Genomic DNA, 24,043 nt, shown 5'->3' with positions numbered 1-24,043 from the left:
AAATTAGAGCTATGAGATTTAGGAGTGAAATTGGGCAGCACTTTTTCACTTTGTAGAAATTTGAAATTCTGTCCCAAAACAGACTGTGTGCATACAGGAGCAATTGAAACTTTCAAGACTGATCATAACAAATCTTTATTAGATAAGGATGTAGAGGGATATGGGTTAAAGGTGGCCAAATGTATTTGAAGTATAGATCAACCATGATCTTCTTGAATGACAGAAACTAATGGCCTATTCTGTTCTGATGTGTACAGTTTGATTTACACGTTGCCGTGCATTGAGGAACTGAGTTTGTTGGATTGTATCAGATATCTTTAGATGAATTCCTAAATCATTTTATTTGCATTTTACCCTTCTCTGCTCCCTCTCTGTGAAGATCATTTCTAACCCCCTATCTTCCCTTAGAGTAATTGGTGTTGCTTTTGATGGTCATCTAAAGTTGGACTCTCCAGTGGAAATCTCAGTAGTGAACTGTATTGCTCACTTATCAAGCTTGCTGGACTTTTGTTTACAGTTTAACAGTATTTTGATCCTGTTGGCCTGCTGTGAAAGCAACATTGAAGGAGTAATCCACGACTTGCAACCACTGCTTTCCCTGCTGTAATTTGGGTGATTTGTTCTGATGAAGTTGGTCAGTTGCCCTGTATTATGCTACCTTTGGTGGTCCATTGCAAAAGCATTCAGGTCCAAGGGACTGTCAGAGACTGAGTTTAGACCTTATATTTTGTATGCTTCTGGTGGTAACCAGCTGTTGGCCATGGCTCAGTGGTAGAACTCACATTTCTGAGTTAGAAAGAAGGTTATGGGCTTAAGACCTACTTAAGAGACTTGAGTAAATAATCTAGGCTGACACTACAATGCTGTAATGAGTGAGTGATGCACAGTTGGAAGTGCTGATTTTCGAGTAAGATGTTAAGCTGAGGCTTCATCTGGCCCCTCAGCTGGATGTAAAAGGACTATGGTACAATTTTGAAGAAGAGTAAGGGAGTTCTCTCCTGCCAGCATTTATCCGTCAACAACATCATAAAAGTGAATATCTTGTCATTATCACATTGCTGCTTGTGGGAGTTTGCCGTGCTAAAATTAACTGCTGCGTTTCCTTTGATACAACAGTGACTAGGACATTCTGGGGTCATGAATACTGCTATATAAATGCAAGCTATTTTTTTCTTTTAGTGATGTACAAGTTCTGCCAGCAATGCTTGGCGAAGCTAAAATTAATATGAACATCTGAGATTTGAATAACGTCCATTCAGACTTTAAGAATCCAGTATTAGGAATCAAATCACAAAGCAGTGCTGTCAAAAGAGTCAAGATAAATAGATATATAATATATAAATCATGTACTGGCAACTCTGAGGGTAAATTTTACAAAAGTTGCTCCAGGTGCAAAATCTCACTTCCTGAGACTGCAGTGCAGGAAATCATGTGCACACTTATTAGTTTTGAGTGTGTTCATTTTCAGTGGATGAGAAAGTGTGGAGCATATGCAAGTTTCAGATATGTAGTGAAGGCTCCACCCCAGAAACACTAGTCATAAAGCTTTCCCTTTCATGTCAAAACAGTGAAACTCTGGATGTGGTCAGCATTTTCAGTTGTCTGGTAGGATTCTTGGATAAAAACAAAAACAGAATTACCTGGAAAAACTCAGCAGGTCTGGCAGCATCAGCGGAGAAGAAAAGAGTTGATGTTTCGAGTCCTCATGACCCTTCGGCAGAACTTGAGTTCGAGTCCAAGAAAGAGTTGAAATATAAGCTGGTTTAAGGTGTGTGTGTGGGGGGGGCGGAGAGATAGAGAGAGAGAGAGGTGGGGGGGTGGGGGGGGCGGTGTGGTTGTAGGGACAAACAGCAGTGATAGAAGCAGATCATCAAAAGATGTCAACGACAATAGTACAATAGAACACATAGGTGTTAAAGTTAAAGTTGGTGATATTATCTAAACGAATGTGCTAATTAAGAATGGATGGTAGGGCACTCAAGGTATAGCTCTAGTGGGGGTTTTTTAATTTTTTTTTTAAATAATGGAAATAGGTGGGAAAAGGAAAATCTTTATAATTTATTGGAAAAAAAAAGGAAGGGGGAAACAGAAAGGGGGTGGGGATGGGGGAGGGAGCTCAGGACTTAAAGTTGTTGAATTCAATATTCAGTCCGGAAGACTGTAAAGTGCCTAGTCGGAAGATGAGGTGTTGTTCCTCCAGTTTGCGTTGGGCTTCACTGGAACAATGCAGCAAGCCAAGGACAGACATGTGGGCAAGAGAGTAGGGTGGAGTGTTAAAATGGCAAGCGACAGGGAGGTTTGGGTCATTCTTGCGGACAGACCGCAGGTGTTCTGCAAAGCGGTCGCCCAGTTTACGTTTGGTCTCTCCAATATAGAGGAGACCACATTGGGAGCAATGAATGCAGTAGACTGAGTTGGGGGAAATGCAAGTGAAATGCTGCTTCACTTGAAAGGAGTGTTTGGGTCCTTGGACGGTGAGGAGAGAGGAAGTGAAGGGGCAGGTGTTGCATCTTTTGCGTGGGCATGGGTGCTCCCTCCCCCATCCCCACCCCCTTTCTGTTTCCCCCTTCCTTTTTTTTCCAATAAATTATAAAGATTTTCCTTTTCCCACCTATTTCCATTATTTAAAAAAAAATAAAAAAAACCCCACTAGAGCTATACCTTGAGTGCCCTACCATCCATTCTTAATTAGCACATTCGTTTAGATAACTTTAACTTTAACACCTATGTATTCTATTGTACTATTGTCGTTGACATCTTTTGATGATCTGCTTCTATCACTGCTTGTTTGTCCCTACAACCACACCCCCCCTCCACCTCTCTCTCTCTCTATCTCTCCGCCCCCCACACACACACCTTAAACCAGCTTATATTTCAACTCTTTCTTGGACTCGAACTCAAGTTCTGTCGAAAAGTCATGAGGACTCGAAACGTCAACTCTTTTCTTCTCCGCTGATGCTGCCAGACCTGCTGAGTTTTTCCAGGTAATTCTGTTTTTGTTTTGGATTTCCAGCATCCGCAGTCTTTTTGTTTTTATCTCAGGATTCTTGGATGGTTGACAAATGTGGCACACATTTAGCTCCTGGGTAAATCATCTGCCTTTCGCTTGGCGGAGGCTAACAAATAGGTTGCAGACAGCTCCATGATTGGCAGTGGCAATGCAATTGCACTAATAATGAAGAAGCTGTGACTCCACTGAAATCAACTCACTGAATAAAAAGACATGTTTATATAGCACCTTTCACAACATCAGGATACCCGAAAGAGGTTTACAGCTGATTAAGTACTTTCGAAGTGTAGTCACTTTTTGTAATGTCAGAAATCAGGCAGTGTATTTGCACATAGCAAGCTCCACACAAAGTCGTGAGCTAAATGATCAAATAATCTATTTTATAACGAAGTTGATTGAGGGAGAAAGTATTGTCCAAGATATTGGGAAGAATTCCCTTTTGATTTTGCCATACCAGTTTCTTTTGGAGGTTAAAACAGAACGTTTCAATTTTCATCACTAGTGTCAGTATTAGGAGTTGCTTTAAATGTTTACGCATACAAAAACTAGCCATGGACCTATTGACCTGTGTCAATAATTTCAAATTTTGTAAATAATTTTCAAATTTGAAGAAGCCAAGAAAACAATCCGTAACAAAAGTTTCCAATCTGATATCATGGCTCCAAGGCAGGATTGTTAACATGGGTTATCATCTAAATTTTGCCTGGAGATTAAGGGTATCCCCTAGAGCAGGTCCCACTAGCATTTGTAGTGAGTAGGGATGTGGCCAGCTGGGCCTCATGTGGCTCTTGGTGAGGTTGGGCTAACGTCGTTAGTTACAGATAGAGTGTTGAATTACTGAACATGATTTATTAGCTCGGAAGTAATTCAGTCAGTTATTTTAATCTGAGAATTGACATGAGCAAGATCTTGAGCATGTTTACTGGCAAACTATCGGAAAAGTAATTTGTTCCATGAATGGGATCTCAGAACAGTGAGTCACGTGGGTGAAGGAGATTTGATCTTCAGTGTCCTGTTGATGAATAATCACTTTTTGCAACTTTATTGCCATAACTTTTTTAAATACCTATTTGCAAAAGTCAGGAGATTCACTAATTGAGAAGATGTTGAATGGTACACTATTAAGGGGAATTCTGATGGAGAAGACTGTTTTGTGAGATAAGTGCAGCTTGGCTCAGTGGTAGCACTCTCATCTCCAACTCTGAAGGTTCTGGGTTCAAGCTTCACTCCAGGACTTCAGCATAAAACTTGGGCTGATATTTCAGTGCAATACTCAGATGACTGCTGTATCATTAGATGTATCTCTGAGATGAGACGTTAAATTGGTGCCCTGTTGGTCTTTTCAGGTGACTATAAAGAACGTCATTACTCAAAACAACAATGGTAATACTTGTGTTCTGGCCAGCATGTATGTCTCCAACTGTACCCAAGGTAGAATGCTGTGCACAGTTCTAGCCTGTCTGTTAACAAAAGGATCTTGTTTGCCCTTTGAGGCAAAGATAACAATGTTCATCATCTCGGGTGTTTGGTAGGGTTCCGATGGGTATGTAGATGACTGCTAAGGCAAATCTACGGCCAGAAGGTTCTGCTGCAAATGGGACAGAATAGTGCACATGATTGAGTTTTGGACTAGTTGCAGGCTTGGAGTTTCCTGTCCTTGCATTTTTTTTCTGCCTCTGAAGTGTGCTTACTTTTGAAGGAGGCGGCAACATTTTTTATTTGGCTTTGTCAAGTGCAGTGATCCTGGGTAAGCTTCTCCCAGGACTCAAAATTGATATCAAAACTCCTATGTGAAGCCTCTAGAATTTTCTTAGAGTGTTTCCTTTGACTCCAATGAGAGCACACCCCAGACCATAGGAAGATTTACCTTGGTAAGCAAGCTTCTGGCATTCTGGTTACATGAGCAGCCCAAGTTAGTTGTGACTATCTTAATATGGTGTGGATGCTTGACATGCAGTCCTGGGTTAATACCTCAGTGTCTGATGTTTTGCCCTGCCATCTGATCTTCAGAAGCTTCTGAAGGCAGCTCAAGTGAAAGTGGTTGAACTTCTTGGCATGACGCTGGTACACAGTCCAAGTCTGTCATGTGTAGAGCAGGAAGGACTAATGCTCTGTAGCTTGTTTGGTAGGCAGACTTAATCCTCCATGTTCCTGGGCAGATGTTCAAAGTCTGTGGATGACTACCCTTGCTTTGGCAATTCTTGCATGTGTCTTATTTACAATATAGACAGTCCAAGAGAGTGTGCTGCTGAGATAAGTGATCTTGACCGCTACTGGTTCTGGCCATGGACTGAAACCTAGGGCTTGAGATGGGGCTTTCCTGGAATAGACTGGTTTATCCTTCCGTTTTCTTCATTCTGATAGTAAGGCTGAAGTTGTTGCCTTGGAGAACAAGTTCATGTTACATTGCATGTCCGGCTCCAAACCGGCAGCTAGAGCTCAGTCATTGACAAACAGGAAATCGTGAAGTATGTCCTTGGAGACCTAGGTCTTTGTTCGAGCAACTTCCTGTCCATGCGCTATCTGATTTCGATGCCAGGATCAACATCATGGAAGGCATCGGAGGGAGCATGGCAGAGAAAAACATGCTGAATAGGTTTGGCGCTTGCAAACAGCTCTATTTAGCTCCATTAGTGACAGGGAATAATGGGTCAGAAGACTCACCATGAGCTAGTAAATGCTCGGGCATGCTGTCATGGAACTGTCAAACATTGTGACGAAGACCTCAGAGTAGCTGAATTTCTTCGTTACCCTTCCGAAAGCTGACTGTATCAAACATGGTGTAGACGTCCATGTTCTGTTCTTGGCAGTTCTCCTGGCGCTCCTAACTGCAAACACACCATATCAGTGGTTCCTCGACCTTACTTGAAACGACACTGACTTTTTAGCAGCAGATTCTGGTTGAGATTTTGCACTATGTGTCTTAGAAGGATTCTGGCAAAGATTTTGCTCGTGATGGGGAGGCACGAGATTCCTCTCTCACAAGATCAGCGAGTTTCTTTCCACTTGTACAGGTGGATGTTAGAGGCGTTTTTGTATCCTTGCAGGATGATTCCTTGCTCCCACGTGGACTGAAAGAGTTCAGTGAGCTTCCTGACTAGGCATTGGTCTACATCTTTATAGACATCAGCTCCTGGAGCTTTGCCACTAGACAGGAGTTTGATTGCGTTTGTTGTTTCTAACAGTGTGGGAGGTCATCAAGAGAGTAGTTGGTGGCAAACTGTGCCAGCCTGTTGATTGCTTCTTCATTGACAGATGAAGGCTGATTGAGGATGAGAGTGCTCTGCCCATCTTTCTGGAATTTGGGTATTTTCTGTGAACAGTGTTGAACTGTTGGCGCCAAGGATTGGTGATGAACCAGTAGACTGGGGCCTGTAGACAGATTTTAGAGCATTTGTGGCAATTCTTATAATTTCCAGTCTTTGTGGTATGCATGTGACTGAAATTTTTCTGCTTTCTGATTCAGCCAAGTGTCTCTCATCTCTGAGTTTGGACAGTCCTATGGATGTTTCAGTAGGCATTGTGTTTGGATAGTGATGACTTGTCATTGAGGTAAACACTGCAGATGTGATGTTTCTCTTCCAGTAGTTTTTGGATTATCTTGCTGCTTTCATCCAACCAATATTGATGCTTACGAGAGGTAAGGCCATGAGCCTCTAGAGCAGTGGAATACACAATATCCCTGAAGGTCGCCCAGACAGCCTCAATGCAGTGGGTGTACATTTTCTCTGTACACAGGACTCTTGAGTTTCTCTGGGAGAGATTCCTTCATAACTTGCTGTTTAAGTCTTGAACTCCAGGCTCAGACAGGCAGTCAAGACTCAAACAAAATGATATAGAGACACTGGAGAAGGTGTGGAAAAGATTTACAATGATGAAAGCAGAATTGAGAGAATATAACTATCAGGGAAGACTAAACAGGTGGGAGGCTGTTATTATCCTAAAAAAGGAGGCTGAGGATTAACTTCATAGTGGTCTATAGAATTATGAAGAGGTCTGTTAGGTTAGATGCAGAGAAGATGTTTCCACTTGTGGGGAGCACAAAGCCACAAGTCATAAGATAGTCACTAATAAATACAAAAAGGAAGTCAGGAGAAACTTGATTACCCAATGAGTGGTTAGAATGTGGAACTTGCTATTACATGTGGTAGTTGAGGGAAAATGCACAGATGCATTTAAGTGGCAGCGAAATAAGTATTTAAAGGAGAGAAGAATAGAAGGATATGTTGATTGGTTTAGGTGAAGTAGTTTGGAAGGAGGCTTGTGTGGAGCGTAAACACTGGCATAGATCTGTGGGCTGAAAGGCCTGTTTCAGTGCTGTAAATTCTATGCAACTCTGGTCTTGCCAGACTTTTTTTTTGTTCGTGGGCCTTCTCTGTACAAATTGGCTACTGCATTTTCCTGCATAGCGAAGTGAAAAGTCACTAGTTGGCTGTGAAACACTTTGGGATGTTCTGAGGAGGTGTAAGGCACCATATAAATGCCAGCTCCTTTATTTAACAGTTTGCTGTGATATCAAAGATGTCTGTTCGTAGCTATGCATGGAAAGTTTTACTGATGCAGATACTCTCTATCTGGAAACAGTGAATGAGATTTTCTGTGAATGCAACTGTATTAAAATCACAATGTACCACAGACTTGTGAAACAATTATCATTGTTAGAAACATTGTTTTTCACCATGTTATCAACAATGAAGAAAATGTGACTCCATGGGGACCCACCCACATTTGTAGGAGAAATGTAGCTCTGCCACACTGTTCTGTTGAAGTTTCCTTTCATTTGCAGAATGCATGCACATTTCAGGCCAACAACAAGATTTTTAACTGACCTGGAACTCCATAAACTATTTACAGACTGCCCTGTTGCTTGTAAAGTTATTTTGTCTGTTTGACAGAGTGCACTCTTCCTCTGAAAGATGACGCCCTCTCAGGCATGATGCATTTTATTTTTCGGGTGGCAGAAAGGAGTCAGTCTTTCAGTGCAAATTGTTACAGGAGAATCACTCAGCAATATTTGGGGGAAACAACTTAATAAGGTTCTCACCTAACCTGGTGCAGGTTGTTTTTATGTATTTAGAAACAAAAGTGCTTGTAGCAATTTTTCTTGCAAGCATCACTTATTGTCACATGCACCAGGTTTTTGCTGTGCTCTCATGAGAGAATCATGATAGTCAGTGAACAAATGCAGATTCACGTGCATTATCCTGAGTACCTGTGTCTGGGATCCTATCCTATGTCATGTTGGGAGTCTCATTGCCAGCTAACTGCCCTATATTGTCAGTGTGCAAAAAATTGGTCAGCCTCCACCCCAACCACGTCGGATGCACAAAGCTGGCCCATAACACTTCAATACTGTATCTGGGAGTATTTCAGCAGACTAATACAAATATTGTAGTGCTATATTCTTATACCCAGGCTGTGTATACCTCTTTGCTTTGATCCAATTGAATTTTGCCCATGTATTTCCTCCCATGGGAGTAGTTAGTTCAGTGGTTTGAGTAAGGCGTTACAATGACCTCTCTTCCTTTCAATTGTGCTGCCCTATAGAAATTTTCACCAAGGGGTGTGTATCACTTCATTTCATATATAAAGCACAAACCTGAGACACGATGAAGTCATTACGGCCTTTATCATTCACTGTGACTGTGGGACCTTGTCACATATGTTTGCTGTGTGAATGTTGAGTCAGTAGTCATGGGATTGGAATGTTCTTCTTCTTCCCAGGTTGCTGAGTGGTGTTTTCCATTAGTTCATTTCCACAAAAAGGAATGGGAATTGAAAGAAAGCATTTGTCACGAGAATGTTGAGGAACTGTTCTTGCACTTTGAGATGCAGAGCAATACCATTGTGGATTTCTGACTGAAATCCTATAACCATGGATTATGATACAGGGCAGAAGGAGGCCATTTGGCCCATTATGCCTGTACCAATTCTTTAAAGGGCTGTCCGATTAGTCTAATTTCCCTGCTGTTTCCACATAGCCCTGCAAATCTTTTCCATTCAAATCTTTGTCCAAGATTCTGTGAAATAAAAGTTTTCTCTCCCTGACCCAGTTGATAGCTCAGTAAGTATATATGCCTCATGCCATGCTACTGAACTGTAGGAACTAAATCATTTCTCTGTCAACTTGACAGATATTGTCCCAGGTGCTTCATTGCACTTTGATTGACTGGTGTTGGGGCAGGAGGAGGTTGGGTACAATTCCTGCTCCTGATCACTATCCCATAAGGTCTCCTGGCAGTAAATGTTTGTGAGAGATGGCCTGTTTATTCATGGCTGATTGGCTTGTCTGGTTCAACAGACTACTAATACTTTTGGAGTGGGCTTGAATGTAAAGAGTTGAGGACCTGGGTGAAGTATCAAAGGTACACAAAACCTGCAGAATGGTACCCCAACATGAATAGCTGCCTCTGAGAGAGAAAGGATTAAAGTACTTTAAACTGGGGTGAGGGATTGGGGTGGAGGGTGCAAGGAGTGTGGAGGGTGTGTTTATTCCCTATGGCATGAAAATGTGTTGCATTTTTGAAATAAAACCAGCTCTTCTCGTTTATAGGGGGAATAGCAAAGGGATGGGTACACCATCTGCTCTGAAATCTCGGCAAAATATCTTCCTTGATGTTCATTCGGTTTTTTTGTGTCAATTCTGTAGAAAACGTGTTTTGTTCTTGTAAATCTGGATTTGCTGCTTCAGAATTAAAATTCTAGCCCTGAAATTCCACAGGGAAATTCCTGGTATAAATTTGGGAGACTGGTGGAACTCCCAGAGGAATGACATAAATAGCCATTTTAAGCCATAATACATATTCTGACATTACCTCAGTTCTGCTAGAACTACCAACGGAATTTCAGTCTGCTGTTTGAAATGCAAACATATATACATGCTCACTCCAAATTGCTGGACTTCCATGAAACAGGTATTTTACTGCCTAGAGTACAACAATGGGACCTTCCAAGGATGTGACTGGTGCTATGTAATGGAAGTTTCTCCATTTGTTCTTCGCTAGCATACAGCTCTACAAGTGGGCTGGTATTGATGCTGAGTGTTAGGAAAATCCCTGGTTGCAAGGAGGAGGAAGGGCTTGGAAAGTGCAAGCATGGTGTCCATCTTGCTCCTTAGTTCTGTAGGATATCACTGAACTATATGTAGAAAGACCATTTGAACAATCAACTAAGTTCACCACCACCTCTCCAGATGGCAACTTCTGCTCGGTGCAAGAGAAGACAATCTACAAGGTACATTACACCAACTTGCTAACGCTTCTTCAACAGGACCTCCCAAACCCACAACCTCTACCACCTAGAAAAGGGTCTGGCAATCTTTTTTATCTGAAGAACCTTTTAAAAAAAAAAACATTTGCCCAAAATAAAAACTTTTTTTTAATTCATTCACGGGTTGTGGGCTTTGCTGGCTGGGCCATCATTTATTACCCATCCCTAGTTTCCCTTGAGAAGGTGGTGGTGAGCTGCCTCCTTGAACCACTGCAGTCCATGTGATGTAGGCACACCCACAGTGCTGTTAGGAAGGGAGTTCCAGGATTTTGACCCAGCAACATTGAAGGAACAGTGATATTTCCTAGTCGGGATGGTGAGTGACTTGGGGAACTTCCAGGTGGTGGTGTTCCCATCTGTCTGCTGCCATGTCCTTCTAGGTGGTACTGCTCATGGGTTTGGAAGATGCTGTCGAAGGAGCCTTGGTGAATTCCTGCAGTGCATCTTGTAGATGGTACACACTGCTGCCACTGTGCGTCAGTGGTGGAGGGAGTGAATGTTTGTGGATGTGGTGCCAATCAAGTGGGCTGCTTTGTCCTATGTCAAGCTTCTTGAGTTGTGGGAGCTGCACTTATTCAGGCAAGTGGGGAGTATTCTCTCTCACTCCTGACTTGTGCCTTGTAGATAGTGGACAGGCTTTGGGGAGTTGGGAGGTTCACATGATTCCTAGCCTCTGACCTGCTCTTGTAGCCACAGTATTTATATGGCTAGTCCAGTTCAGTTTGTGGTCAATGGTAACCACCATGATGTAGATAATGGGGGATTCAGTGATGGTAATGCCATTGATTATCAAGGGGCAATGGTTGGATTCTCTCACGTTGGAGACCGTCATTGCCTCTCATTTGTGTGGTGCGAATGTTACTCGCCACTTGTCAGCCCAAGCCTGGGTATTGTCCAGTTCTTGCTGCATTTGGACATGGACTGCTTCAATATCTGAGGAGTGGCAAATGGTGCTGACCAATGTGCAATCATCAGTGAACATCCCCACTTCCGACCTTATGATGGAAGGAATGTCATTGATAAAGCAGCTGAAATGGTTGGGCTCAGGACACTACCCTGAGGAACTCCTGCAGTAATGCCTTGGAGCTGAGATGACTGACCTCCAACAACTGCAACCATCTTCCTTTGTGCTAGGTATGACTCCAACCAGTGGAGAGTTTTCCCCTGATTCCCATTGACTCCAATTTTGCTAGGGATCCTTGATGCTACACTCGATCAGATGTGGCCTTGATGTCTAGGGCAGTCACTCTCACCTCACTTGGGAGTTCAGCTCTTTTTTGTTCATGTTTGAACCAAGGCTGTAATGAGGTCAGGTGCTGAGTGGCCCTGGCGGAACCCAAACTGGGCGTCCGTGAGCAGGTTATTGTTAAACAAGTGCCGCTTGATGACATTGTTGATGACTCCTTCCATTACTTTACTGATGATCAAGAGCAGACTGATGGGGTGGTAATTGGCCGGGTTGGATTTGTCCTGCTTTTTCTGGAGTGAATCAAATTGGCTGAAGACTGGCATCTGTGACGCTGGGTGCTCCGGAGGAGACCGAGATGGATTGTTCACTTAGCACTTCCAGATGCAGATTGTAGCAAATGCTTCAGCCTTATCTTCTGCATGGATGTGCTGGGTTCCTCCATCATTGAGGATGGTGATATTTGTGGAGCCTCGTCCTCCAGTGAGTTGTTTAATTGTCCACCACCATTCACGACTGGATGTGGCAGGACTGTATAGCTTGGATCTGATCCTTTGGTTGTGGGATCACTTAGCCCTCTGTCACTTGCTGCATATGTTGTTTTGCACACAAGTAGTCCTGTGTTATAGCTTCACTAGGTTGACACCTCATTTTTAGGCATGCCTGGTGCTGCTCCTGGCATGTCCTCCTGCACTCTTCATTGAACCAGAGTTGATCCCCTGGCTTGATGGTAATGGTAGGGCCATGAGGCTACAGATGGTGTTCGCGTACAGTTCTGCTGCTGCTGATGTCCCACATTGCCTCATGGATGCCTAGTCTTGAGTTGCTAGATCTGTTCAAAATCTATCCTATTTAGCACAATGGTAGTGCCACATATCACGATGGAGGGTATCCTCAATGTGAACTGGTACTTTGTCTCCACAGCGACTGTGTGGTGGCCACTCCTACTGATACTGTCATGGACAGATGCATCTGCAGCAGATAGGTTGGTGAGGATGAGGTGAAGTATTGGAAGGTGCAAGACCAAAAAAAATCTAAACCAAGTAAGCACTTGACAAATTGTCAAGTGTTTCTTACATAAATCCAATACATGTAATTGAATTTATGTATCAACAGAAAAAATAATCTCAATTAAAATGTACCTAACTCTGAATTATCATATTTTTCGTTTTTTTTTAAACTATTGAGTCATCTTCAAAATGAAGTTCAACTTAAAATGCATGGAATTAAGACATCTTTTTTCGTCTGTTGATCCTCATGATTTAAAAAATATAGCTTCTAAGAACACATTGAGAATAATTTATCATCTCAGCTATATTAGAAACAATAATGATCGCAATCATAAAACCTGTTTCTCAAACCGAAGATATTATCCATAACCATAGTGTAGCTGCTGTATTCGAAAACAGGCTTATTTAGAGCACAAAACAAAAACAGAATTACCTGGAAAAACTCAGCAGGTCTGGCAGCATTGGCGGAGAAGAAAAGAGTTGACGTTTCGAGTCCTCATGACCCTTCGACAGAACTTGAGTTCGAGTCCAGGATAGAGCTGAAATATAAGCTGGTTTAAGGTGTGTGTGTGGGGGGCGGAGAGATAGAGAGACAGAGAGGTGGAGGGGGTTGGTGTGGTTGTAGGGACAAACAAGCAGTGATAGAAGCAGATCATCAAAAGATGTCAACGACAATAGTACAATAGAACACATAGGTGTTAAAGTTAAAGTTGGTGATATTATCTAAACGAATGTGCTAATTAAGAATGGATGGTAGGGCACTCAAGGTATAGCTCTAGTGGGTTTTTTTTTATATAATGGAAATAGGTGGGAAAAGGAAAATCTTTATAATTTATTGGAAAAAAAAGGGAAGGGGGAAACAGAAAGGGGGTGGGGATGGGGGAGGGAGCTTACGACCTAAAGTTGTTGAATTCAATATTCAGTCCGGAAGGCTGTAAAGTCCCTAGTCGGAAGATGAGGTGTTGTTCCTCCAGTTTACGTTGGGCTTCACTGGAACAATGCAGCAAGCCAAGGACAGACATGTGGGCAAGAGAGCAGGGTGGAGTGTTAAAATGGCAAGCGACAGGGAGGTTTGGGTCATTCTTGCGGACAGACCGCAGGTGTTCTGCAAAGCGGTCGCCCAGTTTACGTTTGGTCTCTCCAATGTAGAGGAGACCACATTGGGAGCAACGAATGCAGTAGACTAAGTTGGGGGAAATGCAAGTGAAATGCTGCTTCACTTGAAAGGAGTGTTTGGGTCCTTGGACGGTGAGGAGAGAGGAAGTGAAGGGGCAGGTGTTGCATCTTTTGCGTGGGCATGGGGTTGTGCCATAGGAGGGGGTTGAGGAGTAGGGGGTGATGGAGGAGTGGACCAGGGTGTCCCCCTACTCCTCAACCCCCTCCTATGGCACAACCCCATGCCCACGCAAAAGATGCAACACCTGCCCCTTCACTTCCTCTCTCCTCACCGTCCAAGGACCGAAACACTCCTTTCAAGTGAAGCAGCATTTCACTTGCATTTCCCCCAACTTAGTCTACTGCATTCGTTGCTCCCAATGTGGTCTCCTCTACATTGGAGAGACCAAACGTAAACTGGGCGACCGCTTTGCAGAACGCCTGCGGTCTGTCCGCAAGAATGACCCAAACCTCCCTGTCGCTTGCCATTTTAACACTCCACCCTGCTCTCTTGCCCACATGTCTGTCCTTGGCTTGCTGCATTGTTCCAGTGAAGCCCAACGCAAACTGGAGGAACAACACCTCATCTTCCGACTAGGGACTTTACAGCCTTCCGGACTGAATATTCATGAGGACTCGAAACGTCAACTCTTTTCTTCTCCGCCGATGCTGCCAGACCTGCTGAGTTTTTCCAGGTAATTCTGTTTTTGTTTTGGATTTCCAGCATCCGCAGTTTTTTTGTTTTTATCTCTGTGTTTAATTGACTGCCACTGCTCTTCAAGAAATGCCTACCTCCTTGAAGAAGTTCTGTTCCTCTCTGCGACAAGATTTCCGTCAGCTTATATTTCAACTCTTTCTTGGACTCGAACGCAAGTTCTGTCGAAGGGTCATGAGGACTCGAAACGTCAACTCTTTTCTTCTCCGCCGATGCTGCCAGACCTGCTGAGTTTTTCCAGGTAATTCTGTTTTTGTTTTGGATTTCCAGCATCCGCAGTTTTTTTGTTTTTATATTATTATTATTGAATTCAACAACTTTAGGTCGTGAGCTCCCTCCCCCATCCCCACCCCCTTTCTGTTTCCCCCTTCCCTTTTTTTTCCAATAAATTATAAAGATTTTCCTTTTCCCACCTATTTCCATTATATAAAAAAAAACCCACTAGAGCTATACCTTGAGTGCCCTACCATCCATTCTTAATTAGCACATTCGTTTAGATAATATCACCAACTTTAACTTTAACACCTATGTGTTCTATTGTACTATTGTCGTTGACATCTTTTGATGATCTGCTTCTATCACTGCTTGTTTGTCCCTACAACCACACCAACCCCCTCCACCTCTCTGTCTCTCTATCTCTCCGCCCCCCACACACACACCTTAAACCAGCTTATATTTCAGCTCTATCCTGGACTCGAACTCAAGTTCTGTCGAAGGGTCATGAGGACTCGAAATGTCAACTCTTTTCTTCTCCGCCGATGCTGCCAGACCTGCTGAGTTTTTCCAGGTAATTCTGTTTTTGTTTTGGATTTCCAGCATCCGCAGTTTTTTTGTTTTTATCTCTTGTTTAGAGCACACTGTTTTTCAATTAAAATATTACTTTGAAACCATAAACTGCAGCATAATAATTACCCTTTTATCCCCACAATAAAAACACGGCTCTTTACTTTTTTTGATTTAATTTTTTTTTGGATATTTTCATGACAATGTGATCCAACTGGAAAACGGTGGAAGCTGCAATTGAAATGTTAAAGAGCCACAGGTTGCAGACCCCTGACCTAGAAGAACAACTGCAGCAGGCGCATGGGAACACCACCATCTACTAGTTTCCTTCCAAGCCTCAAGCCATCCTAGCAATGTATTGCCATTCCTTCATTATTGCTAGATCAAAATCCTGGAACTTCCCAATAGCGTTGTTGGAGTACTTGCGGATCACCCCTACCTTCTCGAGGGCAAATCAGGAGGGGGAAGTAAATGCTCGCCCGTGTTGTCCACATACCATGAACAGTTTTTTTTTAAAAACAAAAAAACTGCGGATGCTGGAAATCCAAAACAAAAACAGAACTACCTGGAAAAACTCAGCAGGTCTGGCAGCATCGGCGGAGAAGAAAAGAGTTGACGTTTCGAGTCCTCATGACCCTTCGACCCTTTCTGTCGAAGGGTCATGAGGACTCGAAACGTCAACTCTTTTCTTCTCCGCTGATGCTGCCAGACCTGCTGAGTTTTTCCAGGTAATTCTGTTTTAGTTTTTTTTAAGTTCTATGTCCTTCTGGTATCTCACCTAAGCAGCTATTATTCATTTGCAAACACAGCTAAGTATTGGCAAGCTGTTGATTCATGGGGATGTCATAGATGTGCCTAATCCTGTTGCCTATGACTCAGAATTTTCCAGCAGGCATCACAGTGATGGAGTTGGGCCCCTGGCCTTGTCTAACCTGGAGTACTGACGTTTAAATTGGAATACCCCAACTGCTACTGTGAGCAAGATCAATTAGTTCAGTACAAGCTAAGGTTTGATTCTGGGAAGTTCCACTCTCTGCACTCAGTTGGTAACTAGTGAGGATCTGAATCCTTTTGTTGAGCAGCAAGATGATGTTTCACTGTTAGCACAAGGTCAATTTGAAATCCATTGTGGGCTGACAGCATAACATTGGCTCATGCCAAATAGAGGAAGGAGATCACAGGTCTAACTGCATGGATACATTGTGAAGGAAAACAGATTTTCATTGCCATGCTGAGAAGGTCATTGTATAGAGGACAATTGACAATTGGTTGTTAAATAGTAGTAGTAGTATTCCATTGTTCAAATCTCATGATTCTAAAAACAGGCAGTTTCTAAATTTCTTTGAAATTTCTGTATTGTATTACTGTTTTAATGACCACTTCACTTTCCAACTCTTAAGATCAGTTGCAAAGAAGTAGCACTGATTTTGAACTCTTTTGTTCTTTATTTTTTAAAAATAGTTTAAGTGCGAGATTGACCTCGGTGTCAGACTCAGTCTTTCAAGCGTTAATGAATCCGACCGTGTGATGATTCATCAGCAATAATGGACTATTAGCTGCAGGTGCTTTTGTAATTTATGTGCAAGTTTGACCAGTCTTTATTGGCACCACTGTCAGCCAATGAGTTGGAGCCAGGGTGGGACTTGGCAGATTCTCAGCATACAGTATATTTTAGAACAAGCAAAATCCATTTACTCAGCTGAGTCTGTTAAAACAATTATTACAGTAAACAGTCTACAAGTCTACTTAAATAGTTCCTACAAACTCAGGGAATTAAGGGATTTGGGGAGGGGTGGGAAAATGGTTTTGAAGCCCAAGATCAGCTATGATATTGAATGACAGAGCAGGCTCAATGGGCTGTCTGGCCTACTCCTATTTCTTGTGTTCTTGTGCAGCAAACAGGGGTCATGACAGAAACTGCAGCAACATCTCCTAATAAAAGAAAGTGATGAAAGTGGAGGATAGTTGCTTATAACTTGAGTGTCAAATTAAACAGAGTCACTTACAAGCTGTGAGGTCTCCAGACACGATTGATGGGGAATTTAACAAAAGATATTCATATTGGCAGCAAATACTAGTGTTATTATATGCAGCTGTGGACTGTAGTTATTTGTACACAGTTGGATGCGATCTGTCTGATTCCTAGAATTTGGTGTCTTTTGTAAGTTCTAAAAGGACAAAGTGGTTGTATAATGGAATTGCTAAGCCACAATGTTCAGAAAAAGGAAAAACACAAACACCATAGCCAACCACTCAATACATTTTAAGGCACTTAACATTACAAAGATATTGCGATGTTATTTTGGTCTGTAAAAACATATCGTTTCTCTACTGTAATAGTGTCATCTTGGTTCAGTGGTAGCACACACACATCTCAACCAAAAGAGCATAGGCGTAGTTCTACTGTTATTTGAGCACATAGCTAAATTGACACTTCAATGTAATCCTGAGGGATTACAGCACTGTTAAAGGTGGTATTTTTTATTGGGATGTTAAATGTAATTTCCTTATGAATGAACAATGTATGTGCAAGAAAAGAGCAGGGAGTTCTCCTGTTTGGCTTTCGTCCCTCAACTAACACAGGAAACAACAGATAAACTGCACTGCAGGAACTTGCCAAGCCTCCTTAGATAGCATCTTCCAAACCCACAACTGCTACCATCTAGAAGGACAAGGGCAGCAGATAGATGGGAACACCACCACCTGGAAGTTCCCCTCCAAGCCACTCACCATCCTGACTTGGAAATAATTGCCTTTCCTTCACTGTCACTGGGTCAAAATGCTGGAACTCCCTCCTTAACAGCACTGTGGGTGTACCTACACCACATGGACTGCAGCGGTTCAAGAATACAGCTCACCACCACCTTCTCAAGGGCAGTGATGGATGGACAATAAATGCTGCCCTAGTCGGTGACACCCATATCCCATGAATGAATAAAAAAAGGCTGGTTATTTTTCTTGTTTGCTGTTTGAGAGTCCTTGCCCTGAATGTGTTGGCTGCTGGTTTTGCCTATAAAACAATGCTAATCAATTGGCTCTGAAACTCTTTTGGGACATCCTGCAGGTATGCAAGGCACTTGCTCTTTTTTACTGTCTGTCATGCTTGGCAAATGCAATGTAGCATTCTTGAAAATGTATGAAATTTAATGGTGTGGTAAGACCTGAAGGAGTATGAAATCCCTCAACTCATACTGCAGTAATATCCAGAAGAGAATTTCCAAAATCCCCTTTGTAGTAAAAATGATGATGATGTGGCTGGGCAGGTATCTAGACTACGAAAGATAATAGTATTTAATTAGAAGTTTGTGGGTCAGTATTAAGGTACCCAAAAAACAGATTTTCAAGTGCAATTGCGACTGGTGCCATTGTTTCTAAGACCCTACCCTTTTTCCCTTTCAGCTTTAGACCCATCATTCAATACATTGACCATCAGTTTGAACGATATCTTCATGATGAGAGTGGCCTGAACAGACGACATATTGTAGATAACCGAGTCCACTGCTGTTTCTACTTCATCTCCCCCTTCGGCCATGGGTAAGAAAAATCTCTCATTCTGCAGGGTATGTGATCAAAATATGCTTGTCCATGTATTCACTATTGTTGCTGCTACAATAGAGCTTGTTTATGGAAGGGTGCCCCATAATGCTGTACATTGCTGTGCCAACCTTGAGTGAGTAAGGTCAACTCTTTCTTGGATGATTCCAGAATTACATATGAGCAAGGGTAACTACTCAATAAAGTTACGCCACCACTCTTTGAACTGTAAGTAAGGAAAAACTGGGGAAAGGGTCTTTTGGAATCTTTGAATGTTACACCACTGAAACAAGCCATTTTTACCATTGGACCGGAGTTAGTATTTTTATCCATTGGTCACCAGCCTAGCCCCTCTCTCCCTATACTCTTCCTAACCTATATTGTTATCAAGCAGCTGTCTTACTTCCTTTCTTAATCTTGAAAACTTCAACCACCTCCAAACCTATTTTTCCAAATAAAACAAGCCCAACTTTCTTAATCTATTGTCATCACTTGACATTTCTGATTTCTGGAATCTGTATTTTTCATTTTGTTCCAAGTAATAACTGACTTTTATTATCGGATGATTTCTGTTTATTTCTTCAGTAAATATTATTTATGATATTCTTGAATGTGATTTCAGGTCCTTGTAATAAACGGGTCAGACGTAGTGGAAATAAGCAATCTATTTAAATTCGACAAACACACATACAAGATTCAGAAGGCTTGACTAGGATATAGGATAGTGCATATGTGGAAGAAACTTGCAGAGAAGGTAGTTGATTTGGGATGATGAGCTGGATTCTCATGCAACCGACCTGTTGCCAACTGGCCCAGTTGAACCAGTTGTCAAATGGGAATTGGAACAACTGGCCCAGTTGAGCTGCTAATTGACATCTATTGAGAAGAGGAATTGAGGTTACAGAGATATTTCTTGAATATAGAGCTTTATTGCCACACACTGCATTGGACAATTCCTACAGTGGTACTAATCCATGTTATAGCATCCTTTCTCCTTTGAGCTATCTGTTACTGCCACAATGCTCAGGTGAGTTCAGATAACCATAAAACTGCAGAATGAACTCTTTATCCTGTGCTTGGTAGTTCATGTATGTACTGTTGGAACTATTATGTTTTCTTGATCCCATCCCCTAGTGTTTCTTCTTTGAAGTTGTTTCTTCAGATCTCTATTTACACAATTGAGAATTCCTATTTAATAAACAAACTCCTGCTTCCTCTGAAGACATTACCTGCCAGTAACCTGGCTCTTTTTTAGTATATTTAGTTTGCAATTTTTTCCCCTTACTCATCCTCTCCTCTCAAAATGATTGCTCGTTTTGGGCCATTATTCAAAAGATGCCATAGGCATCTTGTACATGATTCGTGTAGCCTTTTCATGGAGGCTGGTCCTTGAATTTAGCAGGGGCATTTTCTAGAGGGTGTTGTAAACTGAACTGCATGTGGTGAACATACCTCTAGTGTAGCATTCTTTAGCCCCTGTATTTTAAAAGCACAAGCCTGACTTTTAATGTATCTGCAACTCTTAGTACTGGAGATTACAGTATTCTATACCACTGATGTCTATTGAAATATCCAAATGATCTTGGACGCTGCACCCTGGTTCTGCAGCGAGTTACACTAAATTTACAAAACCAAAAACAATGCTAAACCAATAATCTAAAAACTGCTTGACTAATCTAGAAATAAATTTAAATTTTGTTGGGGATATTGAGTTCTGATTCTGTGATTCCTATGTTGTAGATTAGGGGAAGTGTATGCAGTGCTTAACTGTTTATTGTCTTATGCAGCCTGAAGCCTTTAGATGTAGAGTTTATGAAAGCCATACACAGCAAAGTAAATATTGTTCCGGTGATTGCCAAGGCGGACACATTGACACTGAGGGAACGGGAGCGACTGAAGCGCAGAGTAAGTAGTTCTTGCTTGTGATCTTTGTAAAGGCCTGGCGGAGAGCGGTGGCAAAAGCTGGATGAAGCCTTAACTTTATTACGTTTCACTCTGTTGATTAACCCATTTGTCTGCTATAAATTTTGTAGGTTGTTTTCACTGGAAATTAGACATGAGTATCCAAAAGAACTTTTCTAAGCCTTTCCTGTAATGTTTGGGCACAACTCTCCATGGAGTGTGCAGTGATGACACAACAGTAGCTTTGCAATGTTGCACCCAGAGCCCTATCTTCTTTGATTATTGGTAATATCCTTCCCAGTATCATACGGGTGTTGGGTTCCTTTTTGTCCACACCAGGTGGCCATTCTTACCATAAAGTTCCTACATAGCACGTCGATAACTGCAATCACCATGTATTAAACTGAACTGTTTAAATCCATCCAGTGATAATAGTTTCCTGGAATAGTGGGGAAGTTTGGGGCTGGCTTTTCTGCTGCTCTCTTGTTTCCAGTACAGAGTTGCTTGGGTGTATTTTTTCTAATTTGCTTGCCTTTTGTTTGGCCTTTGAAACTGGAAAGGGCTAATATTAAGACCAGGTTTAGTAGGGATGTCTGTTTCTGATGAAGTCTTTGTTTCAGTATCTTTTGCAGCTGAGTAGGTGGGCCATTCAGTGCATAAATTGTAGCTGACTGTTGTACTAGTTACAAGGAAGTACAAAAGTCTTTATCAGTAAACCAAGTTGTTGCAGGGACTGTGGACCCAGCCATTTCAAATGTGCCAGTTCTTGTTCTCATGAATGCAGAAATCACGACTTCTGTGCAAGTCACGCTTTATCAAAAGGTCGAGGCTATTTCTGCAAGAAGTTATAAACCAGCGATAAAGATACCTTTTCATCATGACTTTTGAAAAAATAAATATTTTGAATAGGCATGCAGCGTCTTTTCACAAATGTTTCTTTGAAAGGCTGATTGTGATTCTCTGCAGACCACTTTTGAATCCTGGGAAAAGTACAATTTATTAGCCTATTATTCTTTTGTTTTTGGCTTGGGTCAAACTATGCATCCTGTAAAGTAGTTTTGCAATATTTGTACCAAAACCCGTTCGATGAGTCATGCTGCAAGTGAGCAGAAGTAAAAGACCAAATGGGCTTTTTTAAAAAATGGGCAACAATCAACATAAAATCACATAATTTAACTGCACAGACGGAGGCCATTCGGTCCATCATGTCTGTGCCATCCCTGAAAGTGCTAGCCATTTAGTCCCTTTGCTGAACTTTTTTTCAAATGTACTACTTCGCTTTTGTTTTCCACACAGAATTGCACTCATTCTATACAGCATACACATATTCTATATCAGGCACACAGTGTTAACAAGAAATATGTTGCATTCATGAAAATACTACCTCCATTTATGCTAGGTTTATGCAAAAATAAGTGTTTCCTCTTCTTCCTCATGGAGCAGTTATGTGTAAACTTGGCTCTTTTGATGGCGCGTCTGCCTTGAGTCAGAAGATTGTGGGTTCAGGATTCCAGGACTTTAGCATGTAGACTAGTTTGACAATTTAGTGTATTACTGAGGGAGTATTGTTTTCTTGAAGGTGCTGTCTTCTAAATGAGATATTAAACAAGAGTCTCCATTAGCCTGTTTAGGTGGAAATAAAAGAGGAGCAGGAAATTCTCTGTTTCCTGGTCAACATCTATCCCTGAAGCACCACTACTTAAAAATCAAGCTAATTGTTCGTCACTATTGCTCGTGAGATCTTTATTAGCAGATTGGTCATTGTTTTGTAAGCAAATGCAGCAACTACACTTCAAAGGCAAATCTTGCCTGTGGAGCACCTTGCGGATATGGAAAGATGCTATATAAATGCAAGTTCTTTCTTTAATGCCACGTCAGTAAAGTTGCTTTAAAAATGGAACTGAACGCAATTTTAGCTAAGAGCAGAATTGAAGACTAAGGGCAAGCCTTTCTCTCCAGTAATGTATATTTTGTAGAAAGGTTGAGAAATGCATCTGAGTTCATGCAACTGGACATTTTGAAAAAGCTGAAACACTCAAGTTCGTGAGCAAGGTCAAAAGCACCAAAATGCGAATTGCAGTATGGTTAGCTTGACACCTATAGTTGGCAAAAATATTGGAATGCACTGTAAAGGAAGCAATTGGATGACGCTTAATGACTAAAGTCATTGGGATAGAGTTTCCCCTTTGGGTGCAATTGGGAAATTGTGCACGAAAATATTCTTAAAATTGTGCTGGTTAAGTACGGTTCAACTTTCCACTTAAACTTTTTGATTAATCGCAAGCAACTCTTGCATGAGCTAGCACAACTGTAATATAATTGTTCCTTTTTTTCTATTAATAAGTATTCTTTGTATTAAAGAGTGGTAAACTGGTGCAGTTTTGGCTATCCACACAAATAAACATTTTTAGTTTGTGTCTAGATCTCCACCTGTGGGTAACCTTTTTAAGATTACTGCAAATGGCTTAAAATATGTATACTGGACCATTTAGCAGTTTCTTAATAAAGTGAAAATTTTTTGGTGGAAAAATACTTCAAACATGCCTATTAGTGGAATGAGCTGGATAGCTGTTTTGTAGCCTGCAAAGATACGATGGGGCAAATGGCTTCCTTCTGTGCCTTAAGTTTCTATGATTTCTAGTCCGCCTAAGAAAATGCAATTGGAGGAGCCTTCTAGAAGCAGTAGAACCTTGCAATTTCAACATGGGGGTCTGGCCAGTTTTGTGGGTGAGGCTGCTTCAGACAAACTGAATCTTGAACCAATGGAAAAGATTGCAAAAAACACCAGTGTAAAGTACCATATATACTCGTGTAAAAACTGGGTTTTTGACTCCAAATTTTTAGTGAAAAAGTAGGCAGTAGACTTATGAATAAGTAAAATTTTTGAGGAGTTGAAATCGTTTTGCGCCAGGGCTGACAGAGCTTGTGTGAAATGATCGGCCCCATTTTAGAGCAGCCTCTCCCTCTCGTCACTTCCCTGCCTGGCTCCCACTCGCTGCTCCTTTTGCTCAGTTCCTCCCTCTCACCGCCCCTGTCATGATCTCTCACTCAGCATGGTTTCGGGGGAGAAAGCAGTGAATGGGAGAGTTGGGCAGGGAAGCAGCAAATGGGAGAGGCAGCGAGCAGGTGCTAAGTTGAAAGAGTTAACTTTTTTTGACAGAAGCTGAGGGTCAATTTTTACATGAGATTGTCTATTACTTGAGTATATATGGTATTTATGGCCATAACTCACATTTTAAGCCCTTCAATCTTTTGCCCTGGTTCGACTGATTGCACTGGAATCTGGGCACAAAACTAGTGGTAATTCTACCCCAATAATTTCCAAACTAAATGGATATATAAAAGATAGGTTACATCATTATTGTTTTTGAAATTCATTGCTAATGTATCTAGATTTGCGGTTATAGAATGTCTCCACAAAAGACAATAACCTGCATGGGGCCTGAATTCTAAGGTAAAGAAGGATGTTGTTTTAACAT

At 41.7% G+C, this 24,043-nt stretch overlaps 1 protein-coding gene across 3 annotated transcripts in view; it reads left to right on the top strand.

The window, feature by feature from the left end:
* zgc:63587 (uncharacterized protein LOC393431 homolog) overlaps nucleotides 1-24,043 on the top strand; it is a 136,711-nt gene that overhangs the window by 34,517 nt on the left and 78,151 nt on the right. For all 3 annotated transcript variants that reach the window (XM_041202578.1, XM_041202577.1, XM_041202579.1), the window contains 2 exons: nucleotides 18,528-18,662; nucleotides 20,450-20,567. In XM_041202578.1, the coding sequence (XP_041058512.1) occupies nucleotides 18,528-18,662; nucleotides 20,450-20,567 (253 nt within the window). The remainder of the gene's footprint in view (nucleotides 1-18,527; nucleotides 18,663-20,449; nucleotides 20,568-24,043) is intronic.

The sequence above is a fragment of the Carcharodon carcharias genome, chromosome 13 (genome assembly GCF_017639515.1).
Source record: "Carcharodon carcharias isolate sCarCar2 chromosome 13, sCarCar2.pri, whole genome shotgun sequence".
In the NCBI taxonomy this organism is placed as follows: Eukaryota; Metazoa; Chordata; class Chondrichthyes; order Lamniformes; family Lamnidae; genus Carcharodon; species Carcharodon carcharias.
Note: the sequence above shows the minus strand (reverse complement) of the source record. Positions and strands in the feature narration are given on the sequence as shown.